This window comes from Vigna radiata, chromosome 7 (assembly GCF_000741045.1).
Source record: "Vigna radiata var. radiata cultivar VC1973A chromosome 7, Vradiata_ver6, whole genome shotgun sequence".
NCBI lineage: Eukaryota > Viridiplantae > Streptophyta > Magnoliopsida > Fabales > Fabaceae > Vigna > Vigna radiata.
The window spans coordinates 19,122,567-19,140,797 of record NC_028357.1 but is presented as its reverse complement, the minus strand read 5'-3'; the positions used below and the strand labels follow the sequence as shown (position 1 = coordinate 19,140,797).

Genomic DNA, 18,231 nt, shown 5'->3' with positions numbered 1-18,231 from the left:
AAACTATTGATTATTTATATGGTCTCCATATGTTTTGATTGATTATTGTTGGGTTATCATCTATGCTTAAGGCTTTTACTGTTTAACTCATTCGGTATATCGTTGTTTGTCGTTATTGACATGGGGACGTGCGGTAATGACATGAACTGATGAGTAATCTCTTGATTCTCCAATACCACCTAGGGATAGGGGTAGGACGATCAATTGCGCTAACTTCTATTTATAATGCGGTATTAATTACTAGGGGAGGCTAGGGATAGCAAGCCAGTAATTGATATTAGACCCTTTTCGCCGAGGGATCGGGTTAAGGGGAGGCTAAGAAAGTCGCATAACAATTGAATCAATCTAATAATCAAGGGTAGTATGTAAGAGAGAGTGGAATAAATGAAATTGTTAATACCCAACAACATCCATTCATCCATTGTTTTCACTTGTCAATTGAATCAACCTTTATTTTGCATGTTAATATTTTTGCTCTCAAACCCAATTTATTAATTTTAATTTCTCAAGTCTTATTATTTTAATTCACGTGAACGAGAAAGCCTTTCGAGTCTCTTGGGAAGAACGATATTGGGTTACTCCAATTATATTACTTGAACGATTTGGTACGCTTGCCAATCCGTCAACACCCACTAAGGGTGTTTTTAGGTTCACAGGTTAGGTCATGCTCCATGAACACAGGACAAATGCACTGGTAATCGATTACAGGGAGCTTGTAATTGCTTACCAGGGGAAAAATCCATTTTTGTACTAAAAGTTGAGCAGGGCTACCCAGGCTTGGTTACTGCACTCCCCATGGTTTTTGGAGTCCTTATGACTATGTTTTGCAGGTTTTGTGAATGGATCAATCTTACTCCACTCGCCGCCAATGCGGAAGGATGCCGCCGAAAAGAAGGGAACGTCCACAACAAAAATTGGAATACTTTATTATTAAATAAAAAAAATGGAATAATGAAGGATAGCGAGTAATGAAAAATTCTAACATTATTAAAACCCACATACATCAATTGAAAAACGTAACAATAGTCGATCAAACAACAAGTTTTTAAATTAAAAAGTACATAACAATATACAATGAAATCTAATCTAAGAAGGTGGTTGTCGATCAAAGTGATTGCGAAAGTTAATAAGTTCTTGCTATACGACTTGAACACGATTTTCAGTTGTGTCAAATCTATCGCCCACGAACGGGCAAAGATCTTATATTTGTTTGATGACTTCACTCAATGTTGCAGAAGAGGTTTGCTTTAGATTTTGAGAGGATTGTAGGACTTCATGTTCTTCATTACCAACTTGTGCTTCTTCATTGCATACTTCTTGTTCTTCATTGCCAACGTCATCTTTGTGAACCCATATTCCTTCAACATTTTTTTGATAACCAAATGAGGAACCTATTTTTGTGTTAACCTACAATAACAAATAAACAAGGGCAAAACCAAAATTTTAATACATATAGTAAACTTTCAATAAACAAGGTATAAACACCAAATTGCCTTAATTATTCAAGTAATGCTTATACCAACCTCGACGGCGTATGCGAAAAGCCCAAACCTTGGGAGAAATAGCGCCAAGGAGACCACGGTGAAACAACGAAATAGGTGGAAATGGTTTAACATAGGCAATGCGCGAGGCAAAGAGCGACAAAATGGTGTGAAAAGACAAAACCTTGCGAGAAATATGGGCAACGAAACCATGCTCAACCTTGGGAGAAATAGCACCAAGGAAACCACGGAGAAACAACAAAATAGGGAGAATTGGGTTGTCACAGCCAATGTGCGAGACAAAGAGCGACGTAATGGTCCTTAATGACTCTATGAAAAGACGAAACCTTGCGATGCAAAACCACGCTCAAACGAAGAAAAAGAAGCAACGCGAGACCGAGAGACAAAGAAATGCACCGAAAACAGTGACCAAATGAAGCAACAAACGACCAAGGAAGTCGAAAGATAAAACACTTCAATAATAGAGAGAGAATTCACAAAAGTCTAATAGAAAAATAAACAAAACAAAAGGGTATGTGAATATTCTTTCAGAGATGAAAGTGCCAATAGGAATTTTGAAAAGAATAATGATACTTAGACAACATTTTTTGACAACATTTAAACATCATCTATGTGTCATTCTGTGATTGGTCCAAAATTATTTCACAATCAATAATAATAATCTTAAATACCTCCATGGACCAATCACATAATGACACGTAAATCATATTCAAATATTGTCAGAAAAATGTTTTCTAGGTATCATTATCCTTTTAAAAATTCTTTCAAAAAAGTTTTCAAATTATACCTCTTGTCAAATTGTTGTCAACTGATTATCTAAGAATCGTTTTCCATTTTGTAAATAGGACAAAAGCTAGATATGAAAAGTGACCAAGAGAGTATGGAGTAGCATACCGAAAGCAGGAGATACGAGGAAGAGAAACGACCAAAACAGTGACTGGAATCTTCCATGTTAAGCCAAACCGCTAAGCAACGTGAACAACACAACACAAAGGAAGAAGAAGGCGCATACAAACAAAACAATGGCTTCCACCTTTTGCAGTTCTTCAATTGCCCTTCCTCATTCTTCAATCCACTCTCCCCAATCCCTTCCCACTAATTCGCTCTCCCAAACTACTGGTACATATCCCAACCTTTGTTTTTGCGTTTGATTGTGATGTGATTTTTAACGCTTCTCTTCTTTGTATTATGGCTTTGCAGTGCAGATATATGGGCCCAAGTCTTATAGAGGATTTGGGTTTCACGCCGTCAAGGGAAGGTCTCCGTTCCCAGTGGCGAGTGCTGTTGCCGCTCAAGTTAACGCTTCAGAACAGGTATGTTACGGATGTTCCGATTCTACGGCCACAATTTTTAACAGGGTATTCTTTTTCCAAGGAAACTAAAGGTTGTGTTGTTCGAGTGATTGTTAGCATAGCATACACTGGGGACATAGTTTTTGGACCATTGTATCTATGTTTCTATTGAACTTTCACATACAAGGTGTGATTGGACAAGGGAAGAAATCTCAAATGAAGGAAAGGTTAGGGTAATGGGGCTTATACTCTATGTAGCCTTCAATATCTTCAAACACTGTTAGGTTTTACTCAGTCGTTTTGCTCCTCATCATTAAGTTTAGTAGCATAAAATTAAATGAGTTTAATTAAAAGGCATAAGTTTTTATTTTTTATTTTTATTTTTTTGGTGTCTTCGTTCCATCATGAAATGCCGTGTAAGGCATAAGTTTATGACGTCTCAAGTCTGTAAACTTAATCCAGGCTCAGAAGATTTCTTTTAATGAAAGCCAGAGGCCAGTGTATCCATTTTCTGCTATAGTGGGACAGGACGAAATGAAGCTTTGTCTTCTCCTAAACGTGATTGATCCCAAGATTGGAGGTTTAATGATCATGGGGGATAGGGGAACAGGGAAGTCTACAACTGTTAGATCATTGGTTGATTTGCTTCCTGAAATCAAGGTTGTTGCTGGTGACCCATATAATTCAGACCCCGAAGATCCTGAATTCATGGGTGTTGAAGTGAGAGAGCGTGTGTTGAAAGGAGAGCAGCTTCAGGTTGTCTTCTCCAAAATCAACATGGTGGATTTGCCATTGGGAGCTACAGAAGATAGAGTGTGTGGGACAATTGACATTGAGAAGGCTCTAACTGAGGGTGTAAAGTCCTTTGAACCAGGCCTTCTGGCCAAAGCTAATAGGGGAATTCTGTATGTTGATGAAGTTAACCTTTTGGATGATCACTTAGTTGATGTATTGTTGGATTCTGCTGCATCAGGTTGGAACACGGTTGAGAGAGAGGGCATATCAGTCTCTCATCCCGCTAGGTTTATCCTAATTGGTTCAGGCAACCCTGAAGAAGGAGAACTTAGGCCACAGCTGCTGGATAGGTTTGGAATGCATGCTCAAGTAGGGACTGTGAGGGATGCTGAGCTAAGGGTGAAGATTGTAGAGGAGAGAACTTGTTTTGACAAAAACCCAAAAGGATTTCGACACTCTTACAAGGCTCAGCAAGAAAAGCTCCAGCAACAAATTGCCTCAGCAAGGAGTTTTCTTCCTTCTGTTCAAATTGACCGTGATCTCAAGGTAAAAATCTCCAAGGTTTGTGCAGAGTTGAATGTGGATGGATTAAGAGGAGACATTGTGATAAACAGAGCTGCAAAAGCTCTTGCTGCCCTCAAGGGGAGTGCCAAAGTAAGTGTAGAGGATATTGCCACTGTTATCCCCAACTGCTTGAGGCACCGTCTTCGAAAGGATCCCTTGGAATCGATAGATTCAGGTTTACTTGTCCTGCAGAAATTTTATGCGGTTTTCCGCTGAATGTGGTACAACACGGTCTGTCTTTTCTAGTGTTTTTTCAATATTTTGCCACTTGGTTTTTTACATTTTAGCCTTTTCTATGGGGATTTTTATTTTCCTTAAAATTAACACGAACGAGATTCAGAAATCTTGTGTAAAAATTTAACTCGAGGTCTTTTGCATTGTACGGTGTGAGGATCTATAGTTTCTTCCGAATGTGGAATCTACCGAGTGAGAGTGGTACTTCTCATCAATTTCTGAACCGAACATTCATAAATAAAATGCAGTTCCTTTTTTTAGCTTTGAATAAAGTAGTATTTTGCTAAATTTTTAATATTATGAAATGTTTTGTCCACTCATCTAAATGTGTATACACCAATATAAATTATCTGACAAGATATTTTTGCATGTACTTGCTTTTCTCGAAACACGCCTGTCACACTGAATGTTTCCCTTTGTACCGTTGTATGGAACACATCAACAACATCTAAATATTATTTGGCATTTACTGGACTTTGCATACAGTAGAATTGTAGGAAGACAACTAAAATTCTATAGATGATGCACTCTATTTAAAAGTAGGCCTTCCAACACTCAGTGATGGTAAATGCCACGTGGCTTCTTCCTCAAACCATATTAATTCATCTAACTAACAAGTCAAATCTTGCAACTTTTCACGAGTATATCAGTGGGGGACCAAACAATTGAGTCCGAGACAATATAAGAAAAGACCCATAGTTTTGTTAGGTTCCTACAACTCTGAGAAGGACAGAGGTCAAACTCAAGTATCAGACAGTCTTAACAAAAATCTTTACATTTAGGATACAAGTATACAAGAGTTTTAAATTTAAGACACAAGTCTTAACTTTAAAATTTAGATCTTATAATATGCTGATGTGACATGAAAATTTTAAATTTAAGACGCAAGGCTTTATAGAAAAGGTTCTCAACGAACACATGCTAATGAAACACGATAAGAATCTTAAAATTAGGAATTGGACCTTATGACTCTGAGTTTTAAGAATAAAATACTTTTTAATATCAACAGTATTTTAAGAACACCAATTTTAAAGGAAAATTAATTCTCGAGACTTTCAAACGTAACATTGTGAATTTTTGTAAGACTCCATTATGACTTATATTGATGTGTATGAGACTCTTTTAAAGTAGAAATTCTTTTATCATTATTTTGTGTTGTAAATGTTCAGAGAACTAAGGTAAAAACAAGACTATTAGAAGTCTCTCAACTTTATGATGTATTAACAAGCGATGCGATGGACCTTCCTTTCTTAGTAAACACTTGTTATGATTTCCAGAACTCTGTTGTGATGATTTCCAGAACTCTGTTGTGATTTTCTTTTGCATTATTAAGAACAGATGTAAAGGACAACGTTACAGAAAAAAATGAATTCAAGGTAATGTAGTATCATTTGATACATTCTGTGGAACCTTGAATTTAGGATTCTGCTCTACGAAAGCTGGTGGCCGTTGGTACACAACTGATGCCGCTCTAATCAAGATCCCAGCAGTTAAACCCCATATAAGGTATTTTTTATGCCCGACACCATAGTCAAAGAAATGCAACAAAAACTTCTCTCCCATCCACTCCCTCTCCTCCTGCCTTCGATTTTCATCCTGGTTAAAGTGATGACATCAGATACGTGATATAAAGAATGAAGATGACACGAGATAAAAATGAAAAGAACAAGCATAGACCTTGAGAAACATTTCCAAAGGTGCATCAAACACTGCTTCTACTTCAGCTGGATTTAGAACAGGTTTGAATGCTTTCTTGTCATTAAGTATGCCAATGACGGGAACTACCCTTAAAAGATGCTACAAATAAAACAGTGTCTAGTTAAAAGTACTGGAGGGAAATTTCTCATTCAACCCATAATATGAAGCACATGTGAAATGAAATAGACTAACCAATGGGAGTTTAACCATTAACACAAATGTGATGATAAACATGGTTAGAGTTTATTTTTAATGTTGTAGTGTAAGTCTAATAGGCAACATATACACTTCTGTTCATGTTTATAAGTATACAATCCTTTTACATATCAAACTATCAAAGAATAATAATAAGTTAAGAACTAATAAGATAATGAAGGGCCGTCAGCCACTTCTTTTAGCATTTACGTAGAAACTGTGGACTCATTGACAATCCTTACTCGCTTCAATGATACATGCAGTCTTTAACAAGTAAGGACACTCTATATGTCTGCGAATTTCTTCAATGTTGAAGAAACAAAAGGCCAAAACAAGTCACTCAATGTAACATTCCTTACTAGATAGTTGAAAAAGAAAGCTCATCAGTTTGTCTTTTTCGGATACAGATTCCTAATATAACAAATGGACAACTCTGGGTAATAACACTTGAAATATTAACGAAGGGTATTTATCTTAGTGTAAATCCATTACTCACTGCATTATGTTATACAGACGTGTACGATCAACAAAGACAAAACTCACAATTTGTTAACAAATACTCTATACCTCAACTGAACTTCATTTTTCTGGATAGAGAATTTGAGTTTATTCAAAATTTAGAAGACAAAACCCTGGTCTGATATTAAAAGTCACTTAATTTCAGAGTATTTTTTAGATCAAACGATCGTTCATAAATCATTAAGCCTCCATTTATCGTCCTTTCACATATCTATTTCATGAAACAAATATAACGTCAATTCCAAATTCAACATCAAAATTCCTAATAACAAATAAACGCTGAACACACAACTTTGCTTTCACCCAGAAGCAAGTGAGAACAGAGATCCATCTAAATTTACACTAATCATTCAAGCTAGTGAAAAGTATCAAATAGAACAAAAAATACCTTAGACAAGAATGGTTGAAGGACAGTAACAACATTGACAAGTTCCGGGTCCAACCCAATTTCCTCATTTGCCTCTCTTTTTGCAGTGTCCCCATCATCCTTATCCCCCTCCTCCGCTTTCCCACCGGGCAACGCAACCTCACCTGCAAAAACAACACATGAAACAAACAATTCAACCCTCAATCCCGACAACCCAAATTGTATTTATTTTAAAACAAAATTCAACACCATGAAAAGAAAAACGATAGAAACTTCGTTTAGACTGACCCGAGTGAGTAGAGAGCTTGGAAGAACGCTTAGTGAGAATGACTCTTAGATCCCCATCATCCCCTTCAAAGAGGCAAATCAAAACAGCAGCTTTTTTGGGTCTGAATTTTTCTGGGTTTTGACCAACTGGGGTTGCCGCTTCTGGAAAACCCACCTGCGTAACAACCTTTCCACCACTTTCTTCAATCCGCTGCTCCACAATATCTTCAGGGAAAGAAGGGGCCTTGTACTGTCGAAGGTGCTGTGCCAGCGTAAAAAGCCTCTGAGATCCTCCCGTACCCGCGTTGGAAGAAGAATCCATGATTTTAGAGATAGTTGATGCTCTGGGTAATAAAGATCTTATTGTTGCTGATGTTCTCACAAAGGAAACCATGTGCATCACAGTTAAAATAGAACCTCCAACTACTCAATCTGCTTTATGCACACTTTCTCTTAAGCTAGGTACAATGCATTTTTTTTTTTTAAGAAATCAGTTAAAGTTGAAATACGTGTCCAGCATGAACACAATATTCTTTTTATTGAAAATAACTGTTTTTCGTAAAAGGTTCTACCAATGTTTATTCAACACAAAAATCTTTATGATTAATAAAAGGGGATATAAGGTGGTATTTAATTTATGAAAAGGGATATAAACTACCAATGTTTCTTTGAGTGATGAGTATAATTTTTGTTGAGTGGCATGCATTATGAATAATAAATCAATAACCATTTTCATTGTCGATATGGGCACAATCTCATGGTGTGTTTATTTTGACGTTTGACAAACGCTTAATGAGAATTACTCTTAGATCCCCTTTAAGTGGTTGCAAGCTGTAAAATTTGATCGTGAAGTCAAAAGAATATAATGTTTTTTTTTTCTTCTACAAGGAGACAAGAAAAATAAACTGTTTTGTACTAGTTTTGTTTGGAAAGGCTCCTCCTAATAAGAAAAAAAATTAACATCTTTTTGGGTTAAAATTTGTTTATATATTAGAGTCTAAAATATTGAATATTATTCTCTCTAAATCCTATCTTATTAAATTTTAGTTTAAGAAAATATTAAGTTGATATTTTCTTCTTATAATGAACTTTTATTAACTTCTCCATAAACTAAAATTAATCTATATATAAGCTATATCAAATACCCTTTCTAGATTTTTTTTAACTTGTGTTTAAAATAATTCTAACTTCCAAAAAAAAATTTTATTTATCTTTTTTTTTTTCTCACCTAAAATCTTTAGGAAGAAATTTGTTTAAGCAATTCTTTATTTTGTTATCTCCTTAGAATACTAAAGTAAGATCATCATGCTTTACTTTAATTAAAGTCATTCACCTATTGCGTTGAGGATATTGGTTCAAATGAATTAATTATATAAATGGTTTTTTTAATAAGTTTGAGGATATTAATTATATAAATGATTTTTTTTATTAAAGTGCATCCCCTTTGCATTGAGGATATTACTTATATGTCTGCATATTTTTTTTTTCACTTTTTTATGAACTTAACATATCTCTTCCTAACAAATTTCTTATACATTTATAAAATATCATTTTCCTTTCATTTTTCTTTCCATAAACTATTATGAACAATAGTGGTGCGGCCACGAACATATAAAAATCAGAAGAAGTTTATTAACTTACAAAACTAGTAATACAGTTGAAAAATGACATGTTATGTCATGTTATATATGCGATGATGTAAAATTAAACATCAAGAAATTAGCAAGAATCAGCTTCAAAATCTTTCTACAACAAAATGAAGTGGGGAAAAAGAACTGTTAATCTATCTATATTCGTCTCAACATTGCACTAAATATACAATATTGAAGATAACAAAAACCAATCAACAAATCACACAAATGCTGGTTTGTTGGTCCATTTCCTATCACTATGATTGAATTTCACTCGCATTCATATGCACAAATTGGAAGCAATCCAATAAATAAAGGAAAACAGATTGCCTTTTTATCTTTATACACACTGTAACTGTAGCCACTTAAAAACCAATTTCACTGCTAATGCTAAACGATATATCCTTGATAAAGTATGCATGATTATGTTGTTTGCATCAGCTAGAGTACACTCATTGCTTTCCTTCTTGCACTGTTTTTTTCTCTGTAGCAGGGTAAGACAATCTTCTTCTAGCTTTAGCAGTTCCTTTGGGATTACCTAAGGGTTTAGTTCCTTTATCATTAGCTGAAGGAGTTTTAACTGAAACTGGTTGTTTTGATGTTGATGATTTCTTATCCTTTTTAACTTTACTTGACATCTTATTTTGATCTTTCCTGGGGCTAATGGTAACACTGGGGACACGGCTTTCCCAAGGGCGTGCAGCAATCCAACGGTCTTTCCAGCTCCAACTCCAACTAGCTTTGCCAAGTTCGTAATTGCCTAGACCTTGGCTAGAGTTGGCCCTCCACTGTGTTGTTCATAAGATATGCGTATGATTTTCTGAAGAACCAAGGGAAACAAGGTTGTGTAACTATTTCTCGTTAATAAGATTTAACCTACCTGATGAGAGAAGGCATATGCCATACTTCTTTCCCGTTTAACTGCTGCTTCTTCTCGTAAGTGTAACCTTGCAAGGATTTTCTCCATGGTTTCAGAACCACCACTCCATTCCACCTGTTATTTGTTTAAACTGTTGGTCAAGAAAAGGGTGACTGAAGAGGGTTCTATCCATTTCTTGTATCTAATGAAATTATTGCATTGCACACCACTATTAAAAGGTCAATGATAAGAGATTCCAAGCATTTCATCTTTACTTGACTAGGAAAAACTAATATCTGGAATCTGATTTCAATTAGGAACACATGTTTTAGGATATCTCGTTAAGAATTTCAACTTGGTAGTATAGAAAACAGAAGAGAGTTTCTACAAAGATAGAAATGCATTCTATGATATCTAATACAACAAGATAGGAGCCTCTGTATAAACAAAAGTGGATTTCTTAACTAGAATTTGACCATTGCCTTTCCATGAAATAAACAAGGGCATGTTTGTTATGCCCAAAGATTTATTATATGCATGTGAGAGATTTTGCACAAACTGACTCATGTGGAGACTCTCCACTCATGACACTGTTCCAATCACTTAATGCATTTGGCCATTTACTAATCACATAGCAAACCGTAAAGCGATCTTTAAAATAATACCACATTAAATACATATTTGAAACAGAGAAACCAATGAAATCATAAATATACATTTGGCTATTGATATATATAATCAGAGTAGTGGAGAGACTGATCAACAAACCGGCAACAATTTGAGAAGAAAGCAAATCCATTATATGATGACTGAATTTATTAGCTGTGCAAGCCAGCATACCATGTAGTAGGGAAGGTTACCTCAAGGTCATGAATCTTGGCCTCTAGTTTTAGTTGAGAATGTAGTTTCTTCCGTCTGAGCCTGTCTTCTGTCACCATACATATTCGACGAGCTCTAATCTCAGCCTGTATCTTGGTCCATGAATGAAGATGAGTTATAGTTGTACTAGCTTGTTTTTGAACAGAGAAACCTTGAGTCAGGGTTCTCAGTTTTGTGAATCCTCTCAAGCGACGTAAATGTTTTCTAGCCTGGTAATTTCAAAAGTCAGCACCTCAAAACAGAATCAGAAGACATTAACAGAAACCTTGCACATAGTAATAAATACATGATTCACACATCTGTCAGCAAGAAAAGAATGTCATAATAAATGGTATGCATTACAGACAGACACACACATAATGTGCCTGTTATGGATGTGCTTAAATCAACCTAGTTAGGTTTGACTTGGTTTGTCTCTTTGAGTTTTTCACTTTGGCATACCTTATAAGCTCGGAATGCTGTTTGAATCCTTGTTGCAGCAATAGTTTCAATTGAAACTCCAGCTGACTCTAGATTTTTGCTTTTAATGCCATTTGCTAAACCGCTGGACTTTTTCCCTTTATAAATCTTAGTCTGAAACATAATTAATTCCCATGAATCTCTATATCAAAATGTGAGTATATTATGTGCGGATATTAGGCCACAACAACCCTAAAAATAACAAGTACCAATATATTCTAACAAATAACGTTGCTGCAGCCTAAAGAAAAAATAAATAAACAGGACAATTAAGAGGCTGCTTCTCATATACATGTTGCCAGACTCAAGATAAAACTTCAATTTCTAGAAGTACTGTTTGAAAACTAATTATATTGAGCCGAGTGGCATCAACTGATTCAAGTTAACTGACTCACCCCAGAAAGTGAGATAAGGGTTGGTTCTTGCTGTTGCGGTCCAAAAACTCTGAATTACTTAATGTAGAACAAATCTAAACTTTGACTTTCAATTTATAACACCAAAGTATTAACTTACTCACAGTTCAATCTCTCATACTGCATGATCAAGATAAATTACCTTCAAAGCATTCAAAGAGATTTATTTTTTTTCCTAGAAAATAATGAAAGCAAAGAGGTTTACGATGAATTTTTCAAACTCATTTATCCATGACAAATTCAAACCAAGAAACTAAGACAGATAATGTATTGTACCTTTACTTTCTTTGACCTTCCTTCTTTTGATTTTTTTGAGTTAATTATTGTCTTAAACCAATCACCTGAACCCATTCTTGATGTCAAATAGCTTCTTTCAAACTAACATAACCCTGAGAATATTAAAAAAATAGCACATCACTACACATAAAGATTTGTTCATAAACAGAAGAGGAAAGACTGTTAGAGTTGCAGTGATCTGTCCACATTGGTTGTTTTTCTATTTATCCAAATAACTAACTGAAAACATTGAACCTATTTCTTCAAACATTTGTCCCTTCAAGATTATATCCTTGTGGAAGTAATTTATAGTAAAGCTCAATATATATTATTAGTGTAGAATTCTTCATCCATGAAACATTTATATGATATCATTTATCATATTGATTCAGAAAGAAAGAAATAATGTAATATTGTGATATAGGAAATAAATAGAGTCCAGTTTCTCCATTGTTTTTTTGTTTTTTTGTTTTTTTTTTATGTTGTCCTCTACTGAATATTAAAAGTACACAATGGTACTTTAAAAATCATTTTAGTATATTTTAAAACATAAAAATCAGTGTCCACTGTCAGTGTATTTTGATGGTACAACAGAGAAACAGCACAGAAAAAACCAGCAGAGAATCTAAATTCAAATAAATACTTGCATTTTAAGGTGCATGGTGCAAGTAAAATTTAGGGAATTTAGTATTTTAAGGTTGAAGGGTACTTTTTTACTAATATTAAAGCATGCTGGGTTTTCCAATTCAAGGATATGACAGCTTAATAAGTTTTGGAATTAGATTTGAATTGATGCTTGAAATTATTTTAAAATTCTGTTTCTTTTTCCCCAATCTACTTTTCCAACAATGATTTATTTCTCCCACTTCCTGTCTCCCTTTCCCTCTATCTCTTCTTCCCTTCCCTAATCACGGATCTACATCACCATATAACCAGTACTATTATGCTTATGCCAAGAAGAACTTTGGTTGTACAACCAGAATATAAACAAATTTACTACCACTGGTCTTGATAATCACTGTACAACTCAATTTTATCAGCAATAACAAGAAGATCAGAGAACAAACATCTATCAGACTGCGTCATAGTTTGCAGCCAGGGAAACAAAATTATTTGCTCATTTTGAACAAAACTTCGGTTACTATTATCATTCCATTTGTAGAAATAAACAAATCCCAACAATAATCTCCCAGCCAACAGGAATTCATAATAAAACTACCGAATGGTATGTATTCCTTCCATATCAGACTCACAAGCAGCACCAGAAACACGGATCACCAACTAAAGTACTAAACTACTTAATAAATTAAAAAAAGATATATGCTTAGTTGCCTCGAAAACTAATCAAAATACCACAAAATTAAAATCCATCTGGGTCTCATAACACACCCAACTGGACACCCAAAATCACGTTTATGAATCTAGAAAATGGACAAAACACTGCAAGAACAAACAAAAAGCACCTGAGGAGGGATGGCATACCAGAGAACAAGGGAAGAAGTGTCCAAGGCAACCCCTTTTTCCTCACTTGTGCAACAAGTTTTCTGGATGGAAAAAAGAAGTGGGGAACACTAATATCAGGATAGAAGTAAAGAGGAAGGAAATATCAAAGGGAACAAAAGGTAGGAGTTGAATATGAATAATGGAACACCTTTGATTTCACAAGGAGAAAGAAAACAAACAAAAAAATATACTAGAGAAAAATCTCTCTTTTCTCTGTCTCGCTCAATCAAAGGCTCAACAAACGCACATAAACACCACAAGGCCCACATCTGAAAAAGAAGTGAAAATATGAAAATTGGCGTGCAGTTTAGTCTGATAGATAGAGTAACGTAATATTACATGACACGGTAGCATTTTGGAGAAATTCAACAACGGAGGCTACAGCTAGAGTTATAACGACAGCAGAACAAACCGTGAAAACAGAATCTTGACGTTGACTGTGTTGCTTTTTTGGCACTTTTTTTCTATTGATGAACATGAATTTACAAAAGCAATTTTTTTCATCTTTGGGGATAAGACGAACACGTTGATTGTGACGTTTGACTTCGTATCAACAAAATGAACCATAGATTTAACGTTGATGCAACTTCCAAAAAATTCGGATGTTGAAAACTTCTAATGACTTGGTCCCGGCGAGGCTCGAACTCGCGACCTTCGGCTCATAAGACCAACGCTCTAACCAACTGAGCTACGGGACCACATTAATTTTTCAGAATTTTACTTTATTTCTCCCAATATAAATCTGTTCATGGAAGGATTCAATTATTAATTTTGGATATTCAAATGTCAATTCTATGTATTTGCCTAAAATAGTTTTGGTAGGACAGCTGTATTTTGAAATAACTCATGAAAATACATTTTGTGGACCTTCATGTATAGCTATACGTCTGATTCCCTTCTTGTTGCTTTCATGAGATGATAAGGCTTACATGGTTTAATTAATCTATTCTTTTTATTCAATGTAACATTTCTTCTCTCACACTTGTAAACAAAGTTATCTCTTGTTGATGTGGTTTAAATGAACATTTCATTTATTAAAGATTCAATGCTTGATTTTTCAACTTGATTCTTGTTTAGCAAAATATAAATCACTAATATAAATAATTTGGATTCTTAACGTAATGTTAGATGACATTTTTTGTGGTGTATGTATCACGATAAACACTTTGCAAAGAAAATATTACCTGACACAAGTTTAAATTATATAAAAAAAAATCAAAATGACGAGAGTGAGGGTATTCCTTAAAGTTCAAGATATTGAAATAATGATTGTGTATTTTAAAAACTAAACACATCATCACACACATTGGTTTTCATATAAATTTAAGCATTATAGTTAAGAAATTAGTAGTAGGACTTTTTTCTAGTATTTTTTGAAAAAGACTTAAATACTTAATTGATCCTTATGTTAAGTGGTAATTTTCAGTTTAGTACCCAATTTAAATATATAGACATTGGGTCCTTATGTTATCAAAATTGTTTGACTTCAGTTCTATCTGTTAAGTTGATAGTAACAACGTTAAATGTTAATTGATGTGGCAAAATAAATATCCAATGTGGTAAAATACAAATCCAATTTAATTATTAATTTTATTTTAATTCTTCTATAATTTCCTTGGTGCAACACATATATGGCTTCTTTTTCGTCAACTGCTACCATGGGTGAGTTAGAGCCTCCTTTTTTCAGACCCAATTCTCTTTCTTGCGGATCAAACTCAGTCTTTTCCAGCTTCTCTTCTACCTCAGCCGTACATGCCTTTTGATATAGCAGCATCAACACGAAAAGAAAAGTAAACCCTAAGTAAGGGGTGAACACCAAGGTGGAGGCAGCGAGGGCGCGTAAGAGCGCGGCGGAAACGGGGTGCAAGGAGGAGACTTGACAAAAGGAGGATTAGTATTGTCAAGAGTCCGAGGGCTCTAGGTCACGAGCTGCAAAGAAGAAGGAGGAAGAGACTTATCCGGAGGTTGAGAGGAAGGCGAAGGAGGTGAAGAAGCGATAGAGTCACACTACTGCACAGGATGAGTACGAGAGAATGGTTCTGGTGTCCAACACTAATCGCGACGATTCTATCATCAAAGCGAGATCTTTGGATGATGCCATTGCTCAGATGACTGTTGCCGACAACTTGCCCCCTGATCGTCATCCCGAGAGGCGCCTTAAGGCCTCCTTGAAGGTATAAATTCATTCTATTTTTCACTTTTTATCGTTTATTTGATTCGATCCGCTAACCATACCTTGCAGGTAGGTATAAATTCCATGGAAGACAAAGGAGCATCCCGCATCTCCATCATAACTTCCCCATTGTAGAACGAAGAGAAAAGGAAATTGGGGATTGGGGTTTGCAAACCCACGAGAGAAAGGGGATTTATTTCCCCAATTAAAAACCCTAAATTTTCAATATACACGTAACCCAAACTCTGGCGGCCATGTCAATTGAATTTAGGCCAATTAAATGCCACGTCAACATTTCTTGCATAACTCACATCCATAGTAACTTTAACGTTATCAATTTTAACACCGTTAAACGGATAGGACTGAAGTCAAACAATTTTGATAACATAGGGACCCAATGTCTACATGATAGCAGTTTAAAAACAGTTATTTTTATACTTAAATTTGATACAAAACACACCGTCAATGACTTAAAAACTTGCTTTGACTCTTGTTTTTGCTTTAGTTTTGTGAATAAGAGAGTTGAGGATATACTTGATGATTTTATTACTAAATTCTCCTGATTTTGTAGGTTTTTGGAATGATTTGAAAGAAGGGTTGAAGTATCAAGGAGTTGTAGTGTATAAAAGTCAACCAGAATGTAAAAAAGTCAACCAGTCAACGAGAAAAATCAACAGTTAACCAAAATGTTGAAAAAGTCAACCATAGCGAGTTTTGGATCAGTTTTCTGCTATTTTTATGATCTGTTTTGTGCCTGGACCCGTTTTTTGTTATTTTTATGTCCTATTTGTTGAGATTGTTGAAAACACAAACTCTATATCAAACTAGTTTTTGATGATGACAACACAATGCTTAATAACAATACACATGTTCCAATATTATATGTTCTTGTTCTGAAATGTTTGTTATATCTGTTGAACATGTTTTGTTGATTTACACACTAGTAAAAAAAAGGGTTTATACAGCGCACATTATGCCACGGTTCATCAGAAACCGCAGCATAATGCTGCGCGGTGGCACTTTTGTAAATAAATTGAACTTATATGCCGCGGTTCCCCACATAACCGCGGCATATACCCCTGTCAACCAACCCCTTTGACTCCACGTCAGAGAAAAAAATTTAATGACAGGGGAATAGGCCGCGGTTCTCTGACCAACCGCTGCCTATTCCCCTGTCAATTTAATGCAGGGGCTGACTATTGGGGAATGTCAGCAGGTGGCAGGGGGAATAGGCCGCGGTTCTCTGACCAACCGCTGCCTATTCCCCTGTCAATTTAATGCAGGGGCTGACTGTTGGGGAATGTCAGCAGGTGGCAGGGGGAATAGGCCGCGGTTCTCTGACCAACCGCGACCTATTCCCCCTGCCACCTCCTACATTAAATTGACAGGGGAATAGGCCGCGGTTCTCTGACCAACCGCGGCTTATTCCCCTGTCAATTTAATGCAGGGGCTGACATTCCCCAAAAAGCAGTTGGGAAGGCAGTTAAAGCGTTTCTGAACGTTGGAGAATAGGCCGCGGTTGGCCAGAGAACTGCGGCCTATTCCCTGATCTGGGGAATATGCCTCGGTTGGGCGCTGAACCGCGGCATATAGTTTAAAAATAATAACAAAATTGCCATTTTGTATTATTTTTTTAAAATAAATAGGCCACGGTTAAGTATAGAACCGCGGTAGAAAATAGAATATGCCGCGGTTAAGTGTAGAACCGCGACAGATTCTCTTCTGAAGGTTAAAAAAAAAGAACAGTTTCATCTTCTTCCACGCGATTCTGAGTTTTCTCGCTGCCTCCTCTGCGAAAACGCCACTGCTGCTTCTGCGCCATCGTCTTTGTCGTCGCGCCCTCCGTCGTCGTGCCTCCGCCGTTGTTCCTCCGCCGTCGCACCCTCCACCTCCACATTGACGTCGGACTTCGTCTCTACCGGAATAGGCCGCTCCTCTCTGTCGCGCCTTTCTTCTCCGTCGTGCCTCTTTTCTCTGTCGCACCATAAAAAGGTATGGAAGCTAACCTGGTTTGATGTCTGATTGCTTGTGATGAATGTTCTTTCAATGGATTTCAATTGATTTTGTACATGATCGGTGATTGTGTGAGTGTGTGAGTGAGGAACAAAATTACCCATTTGCTATTTTCGCTGTGCATGATAGTGTGACTATGATGATATAAAATTGCTANTTTGGTTGTGCATGGTTGCTGGGATTTTACAAAAGAGTGTGGAAATGACCTTTTGCACAATCTACCTACATAAAAGACAAAGGGCTCATTGTCCATTTCCTATAAATTATGAAAATAGTTGCCCCAAACTTAGAAATAAAAGAATTACATACTAAGAACTAAAATTCATTCAACTTAGACACAAATTGTTGAAAAATTATATGCCTGCATATATATCATGAAAGTTTCTTAAGAGATTATTAATTGGTATGATTGTATGACTTAATTGATTGTATGATTGAATTTATAATTTTATAAATTATAATTTATAATTGTAATTTCGTCAAATTTAGGAATATGGATCGAAATTGGATTAATTTACCACGTATTAGTGCTGAGTACGAGAGAGGTGTAGAGGAATTTATACAATTTGCGCAACGTAATGAGGGGAGAACTGACGATGAAGTGAAGTTTAGATGTCCTTGTGTGAACTGTTTGAATGGGAGAAAGTTGAAC

General features: G+C 35.8%; 3 protein-coding genes and 1 non-coding gene across 8 annotated transcripts; 1 reads left to right on the top strand and 3 right to left on the bottom strand.

Annotated features, from left to right (window-relative positions):
• Window positions 1-2,293: 2,293 nt before the first annotated feature.
• On the top strand, window positions 2,294-4,599 carry LOC106767465 (magnesium-chelatase subunit ChlI, chloroplastic). The gene is made up of 3 exons (XM_014652370.2): window positions 2,294-2,621; window positions 2,703-2,815; window positions 3,257-4,599. The coding sequence occupies exons 1-3, from the start codon at window positions 2,525-2,527 to the stop codon at window positions 4,307-4,309; spliced, it is 1,263 nt and encodes a 420-aa protein (XP_014507856.1). The 5' UTR covers window positions 2,294-2,524; the 3' UTR covers window positions 4,310-4,599.
• A 1,018-nt stretch (window positions 4,600-5,617) lies between these two features.
• On the bottom strand, window positions 5,618-7,811 carry LOC106767207 (nudix hydrolase 15, mitochondrial). 2 transcript variants are annotated; one of them, XM_014652047.2, is made up of 4 exons: window positions 7,395-7,806; window positions 7,128-7,270; window positions 6,005-6,124; window positions 5,618-5,923 (listed from the first exon to the last, which is right to left on the bottom strand). In XM_014652047.2, exons 1-4 carry the CDS (start codon window positions 7,771-7,773, stop codon window positions 5,699-5,701), a joined length of 867 nt encoding a protein of 288 aa, XP_014507533.1. In that variant the 5' UTR covers window positions 7,774-7,806; the 3' UTR covers window positions 5,618-5,698. The 2 variants fall into 2 exon arrangements, with proteins under 2 accessions (XP_014507533.1, XP_022638937.1); XM_022783216.1 differs by lacking the exon at window positions 6,005-6,124 and having other exon boundaries at window positions 7,395-7,811.
• Window positions 7,812-9,130: 1,319 nt separating this feature from the next.
• LOC106765560 (protein IQ-DOMAIN 1) lies at window positions 9,131-13,844 on the bottom strand. 4 transcript variants are annotated; one of them, XM_022783215.1, is made up of 7 exons: window positions 13,542-13,842; window positions 13,354-13,434; window positions 11,891-12,003; window positions 11,184-11,315; window positions 10,724-10,951; window positions 9,885-9,998; window positions 9,131-9,792 (listed from the first exon to the last, which is right to left on the bottom strand). In XM_022783215.1, exons 3-7 carry the CDS (start codon window positions 11,963-11,965, stop codon window positions 9,457-9,459), a joined length of 885 nt encoding a protein of 294 aa, XP_022638936.1. In that variant the 5' UTR covers window positions 11,966-12,003; window positions 13,354-13,434; window positions 13,542-13,842; the 3' UTR covers window positions 9,131-9,456. The 4 variants fall into 4 exon arrangements, with proteins under 4 accessions (XP_022638936.1, XP_014505714.1, XP_014505715.1 ...); XM_014650228.2 differs by having other exon boundaries at window positions 13,373-13,434; XM_014650229.2 differs by having other exon boundaries at window positions 13,354-13,842.
• Window positions 13,845-14,017: 173 nt separating this feature from the next.
• On the bottom strand, window positions 14,018-14,091 carry TRNAI-UAU. Its single transcript has one exon. It is a non-coding gene; the product is annotated as a tRNA-Ile (tRNA).
• Between the last annotated feature and the right edge of the window lie 4,140 nt (window positions 14,092-18,231).

Coding starts and splice junctions, on each gene's coding strand:
- LOC106767465 (XM_014652370.2), top strand. CDS start 2,525: ATGGCTTCCACCTTTTGCAGTTCTTCAATTGCCCTTCCTCATTCTTCA. Junction 2,622..2,702: donor TTCGCTCTCCCAAACTACTG/GTACATATCCCA, acceptor ATGGCTTTGCAG/TGCAGATATATGGGCCCAAG. Junction 2,816..3,256: donor AAGTTAACGCTTCAGAACAG/GTATGTTACGGA, acceptor AACTTAATCCAG/GCTCAGAAGATTTCTTTTAA.
- LOC106767207 (XM_014652047.2), bottom strand. CDS start 7,773: ATGCACATGGTTTCCTTTGTGAGAACATCAGCAACAATAAGATCTTTA. Junction 7,271..7,394: donor CAAGCTCTCTACTCACTCGG/GTCAGTCTAAAC, acceptor TTGTTTTTGCAG/GTGAGGTTGCGTTGCCCGGT. Junction 5,924..6,004: donor CTTTGGAAATGTTTCTCAAG/GTCTATGCTTGT, acceptor CACTTTAACCAG/GATGAAAATCGAAGGCAGGA.
- LOC106765560 (XM_014650229.2), bottom strand. CDS start 11,965: ATGGGTTCAGGTGATTGGTTTAAGACAATAATTAACTCAAAAAAATCA. Junction 10,952..11,183: donor CAGCATTCCGAGCTTATAAG/GTATGCCAAAGT, acceptor TGAAATTACCAG/GCTAGAAAACATTTACGTCG. Junction 9,793..9,884: donor CATATGCCTTCTCTCATCAG/GTAGGTTAAATC, acceptor TGAACAACACAG/TGGAGGGCCAACTCTAGCCA.